The 19,586-nt window shown below is 45.3% G+C and overlaps 1 protein-coding gene across 1 annotated transcript in view; it reads right to left on the bottom strand.

The window, feature by feature from the left end:
* The window catches only part of PDHX (pyruvate dehydrogenase complex component X), a gene marked incomplete in the record, with an annotated part of 121,987 nt that overhangs the window by 85,533 nt on the left and 16,868 nt on the right, over positions 1–19,586 (bottom strand). The window contains 1 exon segment of the mRNA XM_077462896.1: positions 9,100–9,183. Coding sequence (XP_077319022.1) covers positions 9,100–9,183 — 84 coding nt within the window.

Genomic DNA, 19,586 nt, shown 5'->3' with positions numbered 1-19,586 from the left:
GTTTTTTTTTTAATAATATGCTTTTTTTAGTTTTGCAAAACAGAACATACAAAAATAAACGTGAACCATAAAATTCAATGGGTGTAGCATCTCACTAATACTTAGCTTGGTACAAGTGTTTTAGCATTAATTTTGAATAAATCCCCAGCACAGACCTGCATTTTAGTGCAGCAAAATGCAGAGATGAGAACAATCTGTGTGATGTGGCACATATTAAAGCGGAGTTGCGCCCCCCCCCCCCCCCCAAAAAAATTTTTTTTTTAAAGCCAGCAGCTACACATACTGCAGCTGCTAGCTTTTAATAGGACACTTACCTGTCCTGGAGTCCAGCGATGTCGGCACCGCAGCTGATGTTTCTATCAGCTGTTGGGTGCTGCCGCCAACCATTGCGGATAAGGGAACCCGGCAGTGTAGCCTTACGCCTTCACGCCGGGAACCCTACTGCGCATGTGCAAGGCCCTGCTCCTCTCTCCTACTGGCCCAGCGACAGGGGGAGGAGGAGGGCCGCCCCCCCCCCCCCCCCCGCGGTAACGCCATGGGCCGCGGAGCAGACTTCAAGAAGTAGGAACAGGATGCCTGTCAAAGACCCCCCTGAAAGGTGGCAATTGTGGCACCGGAGGGGGGGGGGGGGGGGAGACAAATGAGCGGAAGTTTCACTTGCTTTGAATTTAGGAGCCAGGTTTATTTATTTATTTTAAGTCTTTATTTTCAATGACAAAACCCCTTCTCTTATGTGGGCTGACAAAAGCCCAGGCACCAGGACGCAATTTACAGTCACCTTGGTGACCTGACACCTGGAATTTGTCAAGCCCCGACCATAAGAACACCTAAACTACAAATATGTGATTGCAACATAAGAATTACAATAAACCTCTGTCTGGGCTGGGCTCAGCCCTTCCTTCTCCAAGCTGGCTGATCAGCTGTCGGCTAACTGCCAGCTCCTATCTGTCCACGGTTACTCGGCTATTGCCAATATCCAGCTCGTCAGTCCTGCCTACTTAAGCTGTCCAGTCCAGAGGATCGAGGAAAAACGAATGTTCGGCCGTGAGCGCAAACGACGCTGCCATCATGTAATGACCGATAAATCATTTAGTGGACATAAATACATTTTATTATCATTTTTTTACATATACCTAGTGCAGACGGGAAACACCGTAACCTTTCAATTTATCGTTCGTTCAGCAGAAAATTTCCAAACTTGTCATTCGTTTTTTCGGCTCAAAAACGTTCAAAGGATTATCGATTTTGTGCCCATTAACTGGCCGGAAAAAAACGTCACAATATCACAGAGACGCTCTCCTGCATTCTCGTTAAGATTTGCTTGGCTGACATCCCTTCTGGCTCCAGATCCTGCTTGCTATTTTACTACGCTCATCTCCGGCTCCCTGGCGTTTGGCTTGTCTGACTGTTACGGTTCCTGAACTCTGGCTATGTTTTGACTACGTTTTGTTCTATTTACTTTTATTATTAAACAAGTGTGATTTAACTGTACTTCTGTCTTAAAGCGGGAGTCCACCGGGACTCCGCGTTTTTTTTTTTCTTTTAAAAGCCAGCAGCTACAAATACTGCAGCTGCTGACTTTTAAAATAGTGACACTTACCTGTCCAGCGCGCCCGCGATGTCGGCACCCGAAGCCGATCGCTAGGTCGTCTGTCGGGTCCTGCCGCCGCCATCTTGGGTATGGGAATCAGGAAATGGAGCCTTTCGGCTTCATTTCCCGGTTCCCTACTGCGCATGCGCGAGCCGCGCGGCGCAATCCGGACGGTCCCCGCTGCCTCTGGGAACTGTGTGTTTCCCAGCAGGCAGCGGGGCACTTGCGCAAAGGGGCGGGCAGTTGCGGAAAGGGGCGTAATCTACGCCCCTTTCCGCAGACAGCTATCCCGGAAGTGGGTGCAGTTACCTGGATTATCCAGGTAACTGCACCCCCCTCCCCCCTGAAAGGTGCCAATTGTGGCGCCGGAGGGGGGGGGGGATTCCGATGAGCGGAGGTCCATTTTAGGGTGGACCTCCGCTTTAAGTCTGATTTCACGGTTTCTGACAACCTCCCTCTGTTTCTACTCATCTTTCATTTGCACTCTCACCACATAAAAGTAAATAAATACCCGTGTCAGCTCCAAGTTCTTCTGGATAACACTTACGCAGGGCTATGGTCTCTCTTACCACTCTCACATGGTAACATTGGGATCCAACAAATGGCCACTTAAGTACTCAATGCTGTATCATGGAAGGTGAGGAGAGAGCTAGGTGCTCCCCCATATCAGGAGTGTCATTTTACAACAGCAGGAGAACAAAGTTTGTCCAACCTGATACATAAATCTTTTCCACTTGACACTTGGACAAAATGCATTGCCCATAATTAATAGGAAGAGAAAATCATTTGCAAAAAGAAATATGTACGAAAAAAGCAACAGACAAAATGTTTGCTGACTGAGTAAATTTATAGTGTCGCAGTGCCCTCTGCTGACAGAATAGAAAGCTCTGTACAACGTTGCTCTGTTGGAGAACACAGATCATCCTCCAGACTGAACATTTAGCTTCATTGCAAAGGGAACAAAATTCACAGGAAACCACAGCACCTTTCCAGGGGGCACGTATTATACATGAACATTTGTGTCTCACTTAAAATGCAACTTCAGGAAAAGTAAAAATCCTCCATTGCAGTGAGCTGCCCGCGTACTGAAAGGGTTAACTGCTCTTTTAGGTCTAGGTCAACGTTTCTCAACTCCAGTCCTCCCAACAGGTCATGTTTTCTGGATTTCCCTCAGATGAAACGGCTGTGGTAATTACTACGGCAGTGAAACTGATCAAATCACCTGTGCAAAATAATGAGGTGCCCCAAAACATGACCTGTTGGGGGTACTTGAGGACTGGAGTTGGGAAACATTGGTCTAGGAGACGAGAAAAACACCTTTACTTGCCCGATTCTCCTCTTCCTCAGTAGATGGCACTCCCTATGCTGTAGCATACGGTTTGTCAACTTATGAGCTAAAAGGGGCCTCAAATGTGGCCCCTGACGTCACCCAAGGGCTGCACGTAATGTTCAATATATGTAATGCTTGAGAGGCATGTCAGAAACTGCAGACCTAATAAGGAAATGAAGGTCAGAGAGTAGGCAGGATACACTGTTGGCTGGGGATATGCTACGGAAGACAATAGGAAACATGTTACATGAAGCAAGAAGAGATCAATGCTATTACCCTAATCTATGTTCCCATTAGAGGCTGCTGAGGTCCGAGGGCCACACATCATATATCAAAAGGGATGCAAGTTGGCCTACAGGGGCTGTAGTGGTTGACTGTTGGCGTCCTCGTCTTGATGACATCAGGGGCATCCAAATGCCTGGGCAAAAGAGAAAGGAGGCGGTGGGGACCGGTCCTGACAGACAGAGGAGTGTGCAGCAGTGAAAGTTTAGGTAAGGCGGGGGTTGGGGGGCTGGGGGCACCTCTTCCGTCGCTTCCAAAAGTGATCCCGCAGCAAACTTATCTGAAAGACAGCTGACTGAGGGAAAAGAAAATACTGGGGTTATGGCCTCTAGCTGCAGCCAGACATAACCCCATATTTAACGTCAAAGTCAAGACGAAAATTCCAAGTTAGGCGGTCGGCAAGTGGTCAAAGTACCATTTTAAAATACACCGTAATTTATGAAAGTTACAGTTTCTTATCCAATACATACTGTGACCTTATATGGCATAATCGGGAGGATTCATATTTTCCATTGAGAGAGGCCTCTTTCACATGGGTGTACAGACCCGAAGTCTGTCCGCATTCTGAGCCGTGCATTGGTCCCACACGTATGTACAGTCAGGAATGCCCTTGCAAGATTCCGTGAATGTCAGTGCAGCTAGGCTTCATGAAACACCTGTGCATCCCACGTAGAAATCCCTTGAAGAAATTCAACACCATTAGTGAAAACCACCACCTCTGAGAGTAGGGGCACTTACTGGATCCTCTTTACCCTCCATCTCTCTGCCTGATTTACAACCATCTATGGGACATTCCAGACACAGATACACTCTTATAGTAAATGATTGCCACTGCTTGCTTCCCAACCAGATGCTGTGTACCAGGAGCATAGAAGGGAAAAATTGCTCCAATAGTGTAAAATTGTCTAAAGGTTTATTGGCTGCGTGCTGACGCCATCGCGTCCATACAGATGCCAGAAGCGCGGGTTGTTTTGCCTGCATAGATTGTACAGTTTGGCGTGTTTGGCGTGTTTCTAGTTACATAAGTGCAACTTTTATCTTTTTTTAATAAACTATTTGATGATTTTACACTATTGGAGCGTCTTTTCCCTTCTATACCCTGATCCACGGCATCTGACGTGGCTGATTGGGAGACAAGCCGTGACGATCATTCCCCATAAGAGTGTATCTGTGTCTGGAATGTCCCATAGATGGTTAGGTCTACTGCCTGACTGGCCTCTCTAGAGATAGAGGGTCAATAGCATCTGGTAAGTGCCCCTACTCTCAGGAGGTGGTGGTTTTCACTGAAGGAGCTCTTTTTCACTGATGGTGTTGGATTTCTTCAGTGACCCTTCCTTCATTCACGTAGACCAGGGATATGCAATTAGCAGACACCAGATGTTGCAGAACTACAAGTCCCATGAGGCATAGCAGGACTCTGACAGCCACAAACATGACACCCAGAGGCAGAGCATGATGGGACTTGTTGTTTTGCAACAGCTGAAGGTCCACTAATTGCATATCCATAACGTAGACTTTATTCATTATTGTCAGTATCTGTTTGAATGTTTATATAAACTATCATTATTTTTGCACAAGCGTGGCTTTATTTTTTACATGTAAAAAATCTGGTTAAGACTGGAAACATAATTGACATACGACCCATTTTCTGCAGACAAATAGGTGATAAATAGGTTTGAAGTACAATATACAATTGATATAATTAAATATCAACTGCTGGCACTACTATAGAACACAACATCTCTATATCATACCAGCCTTCTGTGGACATAGTTGGAATAAAGAAGTTGTCAATTACTGAGGATTTTTTTTCATTTTCACTGATTTGCTCAGTTGACAGTGACAGGTAGTGACAGGGTCTTGTTAGGTGAAATCTTGCCCTATCGTTGCTTACAGTACTTTGTGTTCACCAAACTGAGTCAAGACTCAGAAAGATCGAGTCTCTTAACTGCCGATACTTGCAAATCAGACTCTGAACTACTAGTATGTGATACAGAATGTTCTTGTTAGTGTTTATTTGATTTTTTTTTTTTTTTTTTGATTTTTTTTATTGTGAGCTGCAAAAAGTTAAATATACACATATGCTTTACAACAGTATTCCTTCTGATATAAATACTGGAACAGCCTACCAGTATGCAGCAGTCTTCATTGGGTACACCAGTCTAGTGCCACCAATCTGCATTAGGTAAAGAGAGAAGAAAAACAGGCGCCTCTGAGTGTAGACTGCAAGACAATATATTAGGAGTTTATATGAATAGAACTCACATGAAGGTGGTTAAAACAGGCATATCACCGGAGAGGTACATCCAAGGGACGTCAGCAGGTGTAAGGGCTTCGCAAGCCCGCGTTGCAGCAGTCCACCATTTGCAAAGGTTGTTCCAGCCGGCTGGATGGTAGGAAGAGGGAAGATTTCCAAAGCGAGGGCTGGAAATCACGCCCAAGCGCAGCGTTGACCCAGATGACGTCACTTAGCCTCCTGTGATATGCCCATTTTAAATGCCTTCATGCGAGTTCCATTCATACAAGCACTTAATAAATTGTCTTACAGTCTACACTCAGAGGCACCTGTTTTTCTTCTCTCTTTGCATGTACTGGAGGCCACTTCCACTCCCCTCTACAAGCCTAGCCCTAAATCTGTGGACTTAGTTGGCTGCCCTATAAAAAGGAGCCATACTATAGGACAACATTTTACATGTTTGCATTTTAACTCTATACCTGAATTTGTTTCCTACCAGCACCAGGACATTTTTGTTTTCAATCTGTACTACCCTATTTCCCCAAAAATAAGACCTAGCGTGATTGTCAGTGATGGCTGCAATATAAGCCCTACCCCCTGCCAAATAAGCCCTACCCTGTTTTCCTGAAAATAAGACCTACAAGGACTTTAACTAAGGCTTATATTGCAACCATCACCGACAATCACGCTAGGTCTTATTTTCGGGGAAACAATAGGTACACCAAAGTAGTACTACCAGTCTTCATTCAGGTACATCAACTTCGTTCTAGGAAAAAAATGTCTTTTACTTTCAGAGAAGACAGGATTTTTTCCTTCATACTGCATCAGAAGCATCATAGTTGCACAATAATCATGGATGGGTCCATTCTGTTAAAGCGGAGGTCCACCCTAAAGTGGACCTCCGCTCATCGGAAAACCCTCCCCCCCTCCGGCGCCACAATTGGCACCTTTCAGGGGGGAGGGGGGGTGCATATACCTGTACAGTACAGGTATTCTGCACCCACTTCCGGGATAGCTCTCTGCGGAAAGGGGCGTAGATTACGCCCCTTTCCGCAAGTGCCCGCCCCTTCCCGCAAGTGCCCCGCTGCCTGCTGGGAAACACACAGATCCCAGAGGCAGCGGGGACCATCCTTATTGCGCAGCGCGATTCGCAGTAGGGAACCGGGAAATGAAGCCGAAAGGCTCCATTTCCTGATTCCCATACCCAAGATGGCGGCGGCAGCACCCGACAAGACGATCTAGAGATCGGCTTCGGGTGCAGATATCGCGGGCGCGCTGGACAGGTAAGTGTCACTATTTTAAAAGTCAGCAGCTGCAGTATTTGTAGCTGCTGGCTTTTTAAAAAAAAAAAAAAAAAACACGCGGAGTCCCGGCGGACTCCCGCTTTAATGCTAAATTCTGACTCTGCTGTCTGCATGTTACAGCAAAACTCAAAGACTCATAACAGTCAATGTTAATCCACAACATTCTTCATTAATCTATGTAGGCAAAGACATGCCCATTATAGCCCCATTTTCTTGTTCTTTGAGAACATGTGCTCTTATGCTGTGTACTTCTTCACGGTTTGACTTGCTCTGCATTCGGAGATGTCCTTTTGAACGTCAACATTGTAGAGTAAATTAGCTGAGCAGCTGTGCTCTTCCTGTCAGAGTGAACAAGTCCGCCCGTTCTCCGAATTCTCTCGTTCTGAATTTTTGTTGCCAAAACTGACATTCACTGGATCTTTATTTATTTTTTTTAAACCATTCTCTTGCACCAGTCTCTAAAGCCCTGCTTTCCATCCGGCAGCCATTCAACATTTATTGTGCAGTCCTTGAAGACCATAGTTAGTTTTGATACTTTCTGAAGCCAATATAGAAAAATATTCATATTTAGACTTGTTTCTCGAAGGTAAATCTTTTGGTTTATTTCTTTCACAATATCTTTTTTTCTGTTGTCATTCCTCCGATATTTAGTACTGTGAAATATGGCACAACCAAAAAAATTGGTTTTAAGGGGGCTGTAAGGAGCCCAAAATTGGAAGCATCGACTTGTAAAAAGAGACTGCAATAGTAATGATCTCTAGCATTCTCATGTAATGTGTCACCAGACCTATGATTGTCTCATCAAGCACATCACCGGTCTTCAACCACCCCCTGTAGCCTGTCCGCAGTCACCCATCATCTCCTGTTGCACCTCTGCAGTCACCCGCCATCCCCTGTAGTGACTGGCCACCCCCCGTTTTATCAGGTCTGCCATCTCTGAAATTTTTCTGTAATGCTACATTCACCAAATATTAAAGAATAATGGCGCGTACACACAATCGGAATTTTGGCCAGCAAAAGACCACTGAGAGGTTTTCATCGGAAAATGCAACCGTGTGTATGCTCCATCGGAATTTATCTGGCCGAATTCCCGCCAGCAAAAAATTGATAGCATGTTTTCAATTTTTCCAACGGAAAAAACGTTCTATTGGAAATTCTGATTGTGTGTATGCAATTCCGACGCACAAAAACTCACGCATGCTCAGATTCAACTACGAGATGGATGCTATTGGCTACTGGGTATTGAACTTCCTTTTTCTAGTCCCGTTGTACGTGTTCTACGTCACCATGTTGACGGTCAGAATTTGGTGTGACCGTGTGTATGGAAGACAGCTTGAGCAAAATCCCATCGGAATTCCATCGGGAAAACCATCAGAGCTTCTTGCGACCAAAATTCCGAACGTGTGTACGTGACATAAGCCCTTTAGTGATGTTAGGAGCCACACTTGAGGACCATTACATCCAGTTGAGCCCCACTGACCTAATGATTATAATGCATTCAAATCCCAGGAAAGCAGTTTCCAAAATGCTGTTACAACTACACGTGGCTCCACAGTTATATCCTGCATTAAGTTGGCTATATATACACACTGTATTTATTGGCATATAACACGCACCTTTTCACCCTGAAAATCAGGTGCAAATAGTGTATGCGTGTTATATGCCAATACTTCAATTTTAGCTGCCTCGGAGGGGGGTGGGCCGAGCGCCTTCAGTGAGAAATCTCCTGTTTACTAGGCGGCCTCTGTAATAGGAAGCCCGTCTCCAGAGCCGCTATTGGACCACTGCTCTGTCCAATTCTCACTGTATGTAATCTGTCGGCGCTTGTCCCAACCCCCTCCCTGTCCCCTCTAGACTGTAGATGGGCATCGAACAGGCTGCACTGATGGCAACGGTGAGACAGCTGCACTGATGGCAATGGTGAGACAGCTGCACTGATGGCAACGGTGAGACAGCTGCACTGATGGCAACGGTGAGACAGCTGCACTGATGGCAACGGTGAGACTGCTGCACTGATGGCAACGGTGAGGCTACAGATGGGCAATGACCCTTATTTTGCTTCAAAGTTCCTTATTTTAAAAGAAAAAAATCCTGAAACTGCCCTCTTAAAATGAATGTGTGTGTTATACGCCGATTAATATGGTAACGTCTTCCTTGTTTTAATGTTTGCTGGAGCTAAAATGACTGTCTCTGCATGTCTATGTATCAAGTTGCAGCCACATTTTTTGATATTGGGATATGTGTGTGTCTAAAACTGACCAGCATGTAACACACATCTAAATATTGCTGTTCAAACACTACTACTCAGTTTTAGGAGTTGTACTAATATGTTGATGTTTTGCAGCCAGCTACTCACCTTCCTTCTTCAACCACTTCACAAGGTTTCCCTCCTCCATAGTGGGAGACAGCGCTGGCATTAAGACCTGAACAGATGGCGCCCCTGCAAGAGAGATGGATGGAATCACACACACCATTTGGGTTGTTTACCTAAGGGGCAAATCATAAAACCGACAAAAAAATGGTCTGACAGAACAGTCATATAAAAAGAGATACATTAATGAGATGCAGTATAATTGCAGTATATAGAAACACTGGGTTTCATTTATCAAAACGCTCGGTGAAGAAGCTACAACGTGCTGGCCCTACATACACAGATTTCAAATAGATTCCTTTCTAATTCAGCTGAGAAATACAGATCAGTAACAGTGTTTCTTTTCAGCAGGTTTACAAGTTTGTTGGCTCTGATTGAATTATGATACAATGCACAAACATATGTATTAGCGCCTAGGCTTCCGATTATATAAGCAGCACGGTGTGGAAATTGGAGCAGCATTTCCTACAGGAAAGGCAAACGTGTTAACCCTTCCTACTTATACACCCCCCCCCCCCACCCCACCCAAAAAAGTATTTTAGTTAAACAGGAGATTTTTCATATTAATCTGCTATTTAAAATACAGCCTGCAGGTGCAGTCCTTGGCCCACAAGTTCCAGGCTCTTCTTAGCTGCTCTACTGTGAAAGGGCGAAATTTCACACACAAGTGAATAAGTCGGAGTACTTTCTTAAAGCGGTTCTTTAACCGCTTTTTTTTTATATAAAAAGAAGGAGGGAAGGGTTCTACTATGTCCAAGGACCCAGCGCCAGCCAGTTCTTTGCCGGTGCTTGGGTTCCCAGCACCAGTATGTTTACCGAAGGAAGCCGACTTTGGCTATGCAGCTTCACAGCCGGTTTCCCATGCTAGCTCAATGTCTGAATGGACACACAGAGCCGTGACTCGGCTTGGGTGTCCCCATAGCAAGCTGCTTGCTGTGGGGGGCATTGAACAGGAGGGAGGCGCCAAGCTCGGAGAAGAGTGACCCGAGAAGAGGAGGATCCGGGCTACTCTGTGCAAAACCACTGTAACAGAGCAGGTAACTATAACATGTTTGTTATTATAGGGGGAAAAAAAATAATTAAAAAAAACACAAGACTTTACAAACACTTAAATCCTTCTGACAATATAAATTTACTAACACATTTATAAAAACAACTATTTTTATTACATAGTTGCATTTAAAATGAATTGGGGTATAACACCCCTCCTTTTTCCAACTCAGCGATTCTGTTTTTGAATTATTTTTCATTTTCTGACATTTTGGTGTCATATTTTTCACTTGGATGTTATAAGTTGCACTAGTAAATACAGCTGGATAAAGACAAAAACTGCGTCTGTCTTCATTTCAGGCCGCAAAGCAACAAAATGTGATTATTTTAAAGGGGTTGATTCTTTTCTATACCCACTGTACCTATATAAAACACACACACACACACAAAAACAGTACATATAACAGTTTACAAAACATACTAAATAAAATGAATGAAAATTGACACCAAGCCATATTAGATTCTGTTCTGCACAGGTAACGTACATTTGCTCAGCTTTCTTACACATAGCATATTATTGGTTTTATATTAGAGAAATATCTGCTGACTGGCTGCAATGGTTTGTGTTAAGTTAGAGCTGCACAATTAATCGTCACGAATTGCTATCTCGATCTTGACTAAAGTGTTTCACAATTCTTTCCTTGCAAAGAATTCCCTCTGCTCTTCTGAAGCCACAGCCATCAAAAGAAAGGAAGAGAAAAACTGGGCAGTCTGCCAAGAATCACAACATTCTTTATCAGTTGAACTTAAAGCGGAGGTCCACCCTAAAGTGGACCTTCCGCTCATCGGAACCCCCCCCCCCCTCCGGCGCCACAATTGGCACCTTTCAGGGGGGAGGGGGGTGCAGTTACCTGTACAGTACAGGTATCTGCACCCACTTCCGGGATAGCTCTCTGCGGAAAGGGGCGTAGATTACACCCCTTTCCGCAAGTGCCCTCCCCTTTCCGCAAGTGCCCCGCTGCCTGCTGGGAAACACACAGATCCCAGAGGCAGCGGGGACCGTCCTTATTGCGCAGCGCGACTCGCGCATGCGCAGTAGGGAACCGGGAAATGAAGCCGAAAGGCTCCATTTCCTGATTCCCATACCCAAGATGGCGGCGGCAGCACCCGAGAGATGATCGAGAGATCGGCTTCGGGTGCCGACATCGCGGGCGCGCTGGACAGGTAAGTGTCACCATTTTAAAAGTCAGCAGGTGCAGTATTTGTAGCTGCTGGCTTTTAAAAAAAAAAAAAAAAAAGCGCGGAGTCCCGGCGGACTCCCGCTTTAAGTATAAACATTGTAACAATTTGTCAATGGAATAGAGTACTTTGTGTGCAAGTGAAAAAAGTTTAACCACTTAAACACTAAATCTTTTTCTGACATTTGTTGGTTTCAAGTTAAAATCTTTTTTTAGCTAGAAAATTACCCCCAAACATTATACATATTGTTTTAGTAGACACCCTATAGCAGCCTTTCTCAACCTTTTCACCACAGAGGAACCCTTGAAATAGTTCTCCGGTCTCAGGGAACCCCTGCTAAAAATTAGACACCTACAACTCCTGATACATTAGTGTGAAGGTCAGTGGGAAGAATTACCTCCTTACAGATAGCTAAAAAGATCAATGGTGTGAGTGAGAAGTTATCGGAGAGGCAGAAATTGCCCAAAGCTGAAGGAACCCCTAGCAACCTCTGGAGGAACCCTGGGTTGAGAATCACTGCCCTATAGAATAAAATGATTGTTGCAATATTTTATGTCACACTGTATTTGCACAGCGGTCTTTCAATTGCAATTTTCTTTGAAAAAATTACTTTAATGAATTAGGGCCGGTTCACACAGCGATGCGCGGCGAGGCGTCTCCGACTTGCCTCGCCGCGACCTGCACGGACCTCAGCGGCGACTTGCAGAGGACTTCTGCATAGAAGTCAATGCAAGTCGCCCCCGAAGTCGCCCCGAAGTAGTACAGGAACCTTTTTTCTGAGTCGGAGCGACTCGAGTCGCTCCTCTCAGAACGGTTCCATAGCACTGAATGGGGGCGACTTGCGGGAGCGAGGCGAGGCGAGCCGTGTCGCCTCGCGTCGCAGTGTGAACCGGCCCTTAAGCAAAAAAAAAAGAAAAAAAAAAAAAAAATCACTACCCAGTAAGGTTAGCCTATTTTTAATTTTTTTTTGTATAACGTGAAAGATTTTATGTTGCAAAAATCGTGAGAGAATCGCGATCTTTTTATTCTAAGCAAAAAAATCGTGATTCTCAGAATCGTGCAGCTCTATGTGAAGTGTTTTTACTTTTTTTTTTTTTTCTCTCTCTTCAGAGTAGGTCCGTTAACAGTTTCTACTGTCCAAAGAATAACATATATGAGAGCCAAGAAAGTCAACTCTTCGGGTACAGAAAGTTTCCAGTCCAAAATACTAAATGTTAGTATATGATCTAAGTGAACACCCCACAGAACACTGTTGGTCCGCTATCCCAGGCCGTCTCAAGACCGACTGCACAATTGTTTGACGGTCCCTTGCATGGTAGTCCTCCCCTCCGCTTAGCCGGACCTCGGAAAAGTGTGCCAAGTGTTACACCTGCTCAGGAGAAACCATGTAATTGGATTAGAGAGATTACATGTAACTAGTCTTAGCAGGTCAAAAGCACAAGATTTCCAAAGACAGGCACATGCCAGCACAAGAGAGCAGCTACACCGTGTGACCTCTGCTTCTAACTGGACCAGCAAAAAAAAGTTCTGTCCACAAACTGATCAAGAGTCCTTACATAAGTCACCATATATATGACCCAGAAATAATGAGTGGGTGATCTGGGGGGGAATCAAGTCAAACAGAACTTTTCTGTCTTAATGATTTGGCGTGCAGCAGATTTTGCTGATGGGATAACTGGCATATCTAACATACATGGCCAATTGGTACAGTTGGTTGTTTGCCATTGTCCTATGGTGGTTAAGGGAAGTGCATACAAGTAATCATGGGCCCTTTACAAAAGCTTTTTAAAAGGGGGTGACCTATTTAAGTTACCTTTCTCGGTAGTGAAAGCTATACGGGTAGGAGTGCCAGTACAAAGTCTGAACTACCTGCAATGTGAAGGCTTTTAAACAAGCTTTCTATGGAGTGTCCCATTAAAATTATGAAATTATAATTCTTCACCCTTGTACACACGGTCGGACATTCCGACCGAAAATGTCCGATCGGACCATGTTGTCGGATAATCCGACCGTGTGTGGGCTCCATCGGACTGTTTCCGTCGGAATATCCAACGGACAAAGTTTTAGAGCTGGGCTATAAAACTTTCCGACACATGATCCGATCGGACTTTGTCCGATTGTGTGTAGAGAATTCCCATCAGACAAAGTGCCACACATGCTCAGATCAAATTCCTAGACCAAAGCTATTGGCTACTAACCTGAACGTAGTCCCGTCGTAATGAAATAACGTCATCACGTTACGTACGATCGGATTTTCCGACAACTTTGTCCGACCGTGTGTATGCAACACAAGTTTTGGACAAAATCCGACGGATTTTGTTGTCAGAATGTCAGACCGTGTGTACAAGGGCTTAGTCCCCTCCAGACTCGACCAAGATCTACCCCAAAGCTACACCTCTCTGCTTTCGGGGCTGTGGATGGGAAGGCACCATGCATCATGTATGGTGGACCTGCCCCAAGGTATGGAGTAGAATATTTTCTCTCATCTGCGCCGTAACAACTGTTAAGATGCAAGAACGGCTTTCTGAATGAACAGATTGCAGATATCCCTAGACATACCTAGACTCTGATATTCTTTAGGTTTTTGGCGGTGAAAATGTTGATTGCCAAGGCATGGGAGTCCGCAGTTGTTCAAATAGCCACCACTAAGACCAAACCCTCCAGGATTACGCTCTACAAATAAACTGGCCAACATGAACATGGAAAAACAATCTAAATCCAATCAGACCTTTGGCTCCGATATATGAAGTCTATGGATTAATGAAGGAGGGAAGGCGGTAGCGTGTGGGGGCCCAGCACTGGAGGAACTACAGACCAAGGAACACCTACTGTATATTAATATCATCTTTCTTCCCTGCCTACATGCACCTCTGTTCACGGAACGTCAGTCATGTTTTTTCATGAGGTTCACATCCCAGGACATTGGTCCTTAGCGGTTGTATTTACATGTTAAAGCATAACATTCCCCTCTGGGTGATCTATGCACATTGCAAGGATTATAACAACCTCCGTTTCAGATGATTTCTACCTTTTGTTATTCTGAAGAAATACGTGTACAACACATGTGTGTTTGTCTGTGCCTCTGTACTGAGTGGGTCTAAGGCCCCTTTCACACTGGGGCGGTGGGGGCGTCAGCAGCAAAGCCCCGATATTTTTAGTGGTGCTTTACTGTCAATTTCAGAGGGCACTATTCGGCCACTAGCAGGGCACTTTTACCCCCGCTAGCGGCCGCGAAAGGGTTAAAACCACTGCAAAGCGCTGCTGCAGCAGTGCTATGCTGGCGGTATAGCCGCGCTGCCTCATTGATTTCAATGGGCAGGAGCGGTGTATACACCACTCCAAAGATGCTGCTAGCAGGACTTTTTTTTAGCGTCCTGCCAGCGCACCGCTCCAGAGTGAAAGCCCTCGGGGCTTTCACATTGGAGAGACAGAAGCGGCTCTTTCAGGGCGCTTTGCAAGCGCTATTTTTAGAGCTGTAGCGCCTGCAAAGCGCCCCAGTGTGAAAGGGGTCTAATGGGAGTTGTTTCATAATTAACTGTCAGGTGTGCAGCTGCAGAGCACTAAGGAAGAAATCTGCTGGGTCTGCATCCCTTTAGATGTGTTCCTATTGAAAGTATCTCTACAAAAAAAAAATCAATCACATTTTTGTTGCAGGGGATGCCTGAAATCTGACTTGTATATCAGGCAGACTTCTGGGAAAATTGGTGAGCCAATCACACAAGAGGGAAATGATATTTCTGGGGAGTGGTCAGTACATATTCTGTGTACAGAACAACTCCAGGTAGCCATTAGAGCTGCACGATTCTGGCCAAAATGAGAATCATGATTTTTTTTTGCTCAGAATAAAAAGATCACGATACAAAAAAAAAAAAAAAATGATATATATATATATATATATATATATATATATATATATATATATATATATATATATATATATATATATATATATATATATATATATAGTTTGGGGGTTCCAAGTAATTTTCTAGTAAAAAATAAATACATTTTTAACTTGAAACTAACAAATGTCAGAAAAAAGGTTTTGTGGTTTGAAGGTTAAAGGGGTTGTAAAGCTAAATGTTTTTTCACCTTAATGCATTCTATGCATTAAGGTGAAAAAACATCTGACAGTGCCTGCGCCCCCCAGCCCCCCCGTTTTACTTACCTCACCCCTCGAAAGTCCCGCGCTCATCCCCCGACATCCTTTCCACCGTTCAACCTGGCCGCTGATTGGCTGGAGTGGATGGATGGAAAGCAGCGCAGCCATTGGCTCGCGCTGCTGTCAATCACATCCATTGACGCGGAGCGCTGGGGGGCGGGGCCGTGTGATACAGCAAGCGGCTATAGCCGCCGGCTGTATCACGGGAGCGCGCCCGCAGATGCTTCTCACGATGCGAGGGAGCTTGCATGAACGTGAGAAGCACCTGCGGGAGGAAGCCGAGACAGCCGCCGAGGGACCCCAGTACAGGTTCGGGGCCACTCTGTGCAAAACGAGCTGCACAGTGGAGGTAAGTATAACATGTTTGTTATTTAAAAAAAAAAAATTCACTTTACAATCCCTTTAAACTTTTTTCACTTACACACAAAGTCTATTCCATTGACAAATTGTTACAATGTTTATACTTAAGTTCAACTGATAAAGAATGTTTTGATTCTTGGCAGACTGCCCAGTTTTCTCTTCCTTTCTTTTGAGGGCTGTGGCTTCAGAAGAGCAGAGAGAATTCTTTGCATAGAAAGAAATCGTGAAACACGTTAGTCAAGATCGCGATAACAATTCTTGACGATTGTGCAGCTCTAGTAGCCATATTGCAATGTACTCTCAGAAATACACAGAGGCTGCAGATTGAAAAGGAAAGGTAATTTCCACTACACAAAAAACACACAGCTAGAACAGCTTCAACTCTTCTGGGAAGGATGTCCACAAGGTTTAGGAGTGTGTCTATGGGAATGTTTGACCATTCTTCCAGAAGCGCATTTGTGAGGTCAGGCAATAATGTTGAACAAGAAGGTCTGGCTCTCAGTCTTTGTTCTGATTCATCCCAAAGGTGTTCTATCGGGTTGAGGTCTTTATGGACCTTGCTTTGTGCACTGGTGCGCAGTCATGTTGGGACAGGAAGGGGCCATCCCCAAACTGTTCCCACAAAGTTGGGAACATGAAATTGTCCAAAATGTCTTGGTATACGACGCCTTAAGAGTTCCCTTCACTGGAACTAAGGGGCCAAGCCCAACCCCTGAAAAACAAACAAACACTCACCTAAAGCCGATAGAACACCTTTGGGAAGAAGTAGAGTAGAGACTGTGAGCCAGGCCATCTCATCCACATCAGTTTCTGACCTCAAAAATGCGCTTCTGGAAGAATGGTCAAACGTTCCCATAGACACACTCCTAAACCTTGTGGACGGCCTTCCCAGAAGAGTTGAAGCCGTTATAGCTGCAAAGGGTGGGCCAATATTGAACCCTACGGACTAAGATGCCATTAAAGTTAATTTGTGTGTAAAGGCCGCATGTTTCTCAAATGTGAACAGCTCTGTCTGCTGTCCATATTATCTATTGTAGGCGTTCAGTGAGCGGCACACACACGGCCCAAACACCCGTTTCTAATACCGGCATAAAGAGGGCCCATCTGCCAGAGGATCTTGAGGAACAGGCATGCAGATGATGCCAGCCAATCAATGGCTCCACCTAAATTAGTCTGCTCAGAAAAGACCTCTCAATGACTTGGCACCATCGTTAAAGGATTACCCCATTAAAGAAAAATACAACATTCTGGGGTCTTTGGCTTATAAAATCTGTATTGAGGCTTTTTACAAATATAAAATACTATGTACTGAATGCCTAGGCCAAAAGGTCTTATGTTAATGCATGTGACAGGGTTATGGCTGCCAATCGGACTTGGGGTCAGAGGGTAAGTTGATCTCCCGGCAATCATTAGAAACATATCGTATATACTCAAGTATAAGCGGAGTTTTAGCCCATTTTTTAGGCTGAACCCCCCCCGGCTTATACTCTAGTGAGGGTGCCCATCTGCAGCCGTACCTTTGATTACTAAAACAGCGGATGTCTGCCGCTGTGTTATGCAGTCTGTTCTGCGGCCGTCCATTGTAACAAAGCCCCGCCTTCTCCTCGTCCGTAATAGAGGAACACTGATACAATGCTAAGAAACTATCAGTGTTCCGTCTATGGCCCCTTTCACACTGTTGGACCGTTCAGGTCCGCCTGTCAGTTTTGTCGGCGGACCTGACCGGGCACCTTAATGTTAGTCTATGGAGCAACGGATGTCAGCAGTGACACGTCCGCTGACATCTGACCTGGTTCGATCTGCTAAAATCAGATGGATGGCCTTACGTTCACATCCGTCCCTGGCGGATCGGGTGAGATCTGATGAAAACAGACATGCTGTCCGTTTTCGTCCGATCTCTCCATAGCCACCAGCGGCGCTCGACAAGCCCTTCCCCGCTCAGTAAGCAGAGAGGGACCTGTCATCCGCCGGCTCAGCGGAGATCAACAGAGATATCTCCCACTCAGCTAGCGGACAGAGGCGGACTCCATGGCAGCGGATTCACATCGTGGGAATGAAGCCTATCCCAAGCGAGGAAGAGGCGGGGCTTTGTTACAATGGACGACTGCCGAACAGACTGCATGACACAGCGGGAGACACCACCTGTTTTAGTAATCAAAGGTACGGCTGCAGATGGGCACAGAGAGGCTGCAAATGGGCACAGGGAGGCTGCAAATGGGCACAGGGAGGCTGCAAATGGGCACAGGGAGGCTGCAAATGGGCATTGTTTATCCAGTAGCTGCTGCATTTTCCCACCTTAGGCTTACACTCGAGTCAATACATTTTCCCATTTTTTTTGTGGTAAAATTAGGTGCTTCGGCTTATATTCGGGTCGACCTATACTCTACTGGAGTATATATGGTAGTTGGAAAAATATAAATGAACTCTCTTACCTGCCAAAGAACCCTTGGTTCTGTCTACCCTTTCCTGCGTCCTGGATGTAGGATCAATGCACATATTTGCCAGCACACCACATCTACTCTCCTTCAAAAGGGTTACTGAAGACTGATCACATCACAAGAGATAAGGTGCAAATGTTTTGGACCTGCACAGGACCCCTTTGTCAGGCATGCGATAAGTGCATGCGGTGGTTCAGAAATCACATGCCTGACAAAGGGATCCTGTGTGGCTCCAAAATGTTGCACTTTATCCTATGTGATGTGATCATTCTTCAATCAAACTTTTAGACTTCCTGTCTCCAGCTGGCTGCTGCTGTGGCACCCGCTACCCCTGAGCGTATTTCAGGAACGTGTGCGACTGGAATATTTACAATACTAGACATAGGATCCGTGACCTCACTTTTCTCTATTGCAGTAAAGTACTACAGTCTGGTCACTGACCGGATGTTTGCTTACAAGTTGCTGTCCTACTTATTTGATCCGGCGGAAGTTACACAATTGCTTTCAATGGAGTTCCATACGGCTGTTCCCCAAGACCTCCTGCCTTAGGAGACAGCCCCAAAGAACTCTGTAGAAAGTGACGGTGTCAACCACAACCGGCACACAGATTAGCAGTGGTATGTAAACAAACCCCTATTAGCAGGCCATAGGATTATGCGATTTTGGTTGCAGGAAAGAAAAATCGCTCGATTCTCTCAGCAGGGAGGATGCAATAGCTCCATCAGCAACCAAAATCTTACAATCGAAAGCCTGCCTTAGGGGTTTGTTTACATACCACTGTGAGGACAATTATTATTGTGAGCGGCTCATTCACATGCTAGAAATCCAACATGCTGATTGTACCCAAGTCATTTGGATCAATGTGGGTACAATCAGCCTGCCCATAGAAGACAGAATCTAGGCCAGTCTCTGCTGAACCGCCCGAGATTCAAACCATCTATGACCGACTTAAAGAGGAGCTCCAGCCTGGGGGAAAAAAAAAATAAGATAAAAATAGAAGGTCAGCAGCTATAAATAATGTAGTTGCCGACTTAAAGTGGTTGTAAACCCTTACAACACACTTTGACCTACAGGTAAGCCTAGATTAAGGCTTACCTGTAGGTCCAAGCAATATCTCCTAAACCTAAACGGTTTAGGAGATATTTGCCGAAAGACAGGCACCGCTGTCTACGGCGCATGTGCCGTAGACAGCGGCGCGCAGGCGCACTGAGCGCGCCACAGTTAACGGCGATATGCCCCAAGTGGCGGCTCCCGTGCACATGCGCGGGAGTGACGTCATCACG

Source organism: Lithobates pipiens, unplaced genomic scaffold (assembly GCF_037356315.1).
Source record: "Lithobates pipiens isolate NorthernLeopardFrog02 unplaced genomic scaffold, aLitPip1_a1.2 Scaffold_10, whole genome shotgun sequence".
Taxonomy (NCBI): Eukaryota; Metazoa; Chordata; class Amphibia; order Anura; family Ranidae; genus Lithobates; species Lithobates pipiens.
Note: the sequence above shows the minus strand (reverse complement) of the source record. Positions and strands in the feature narration are given on the sequence as shown.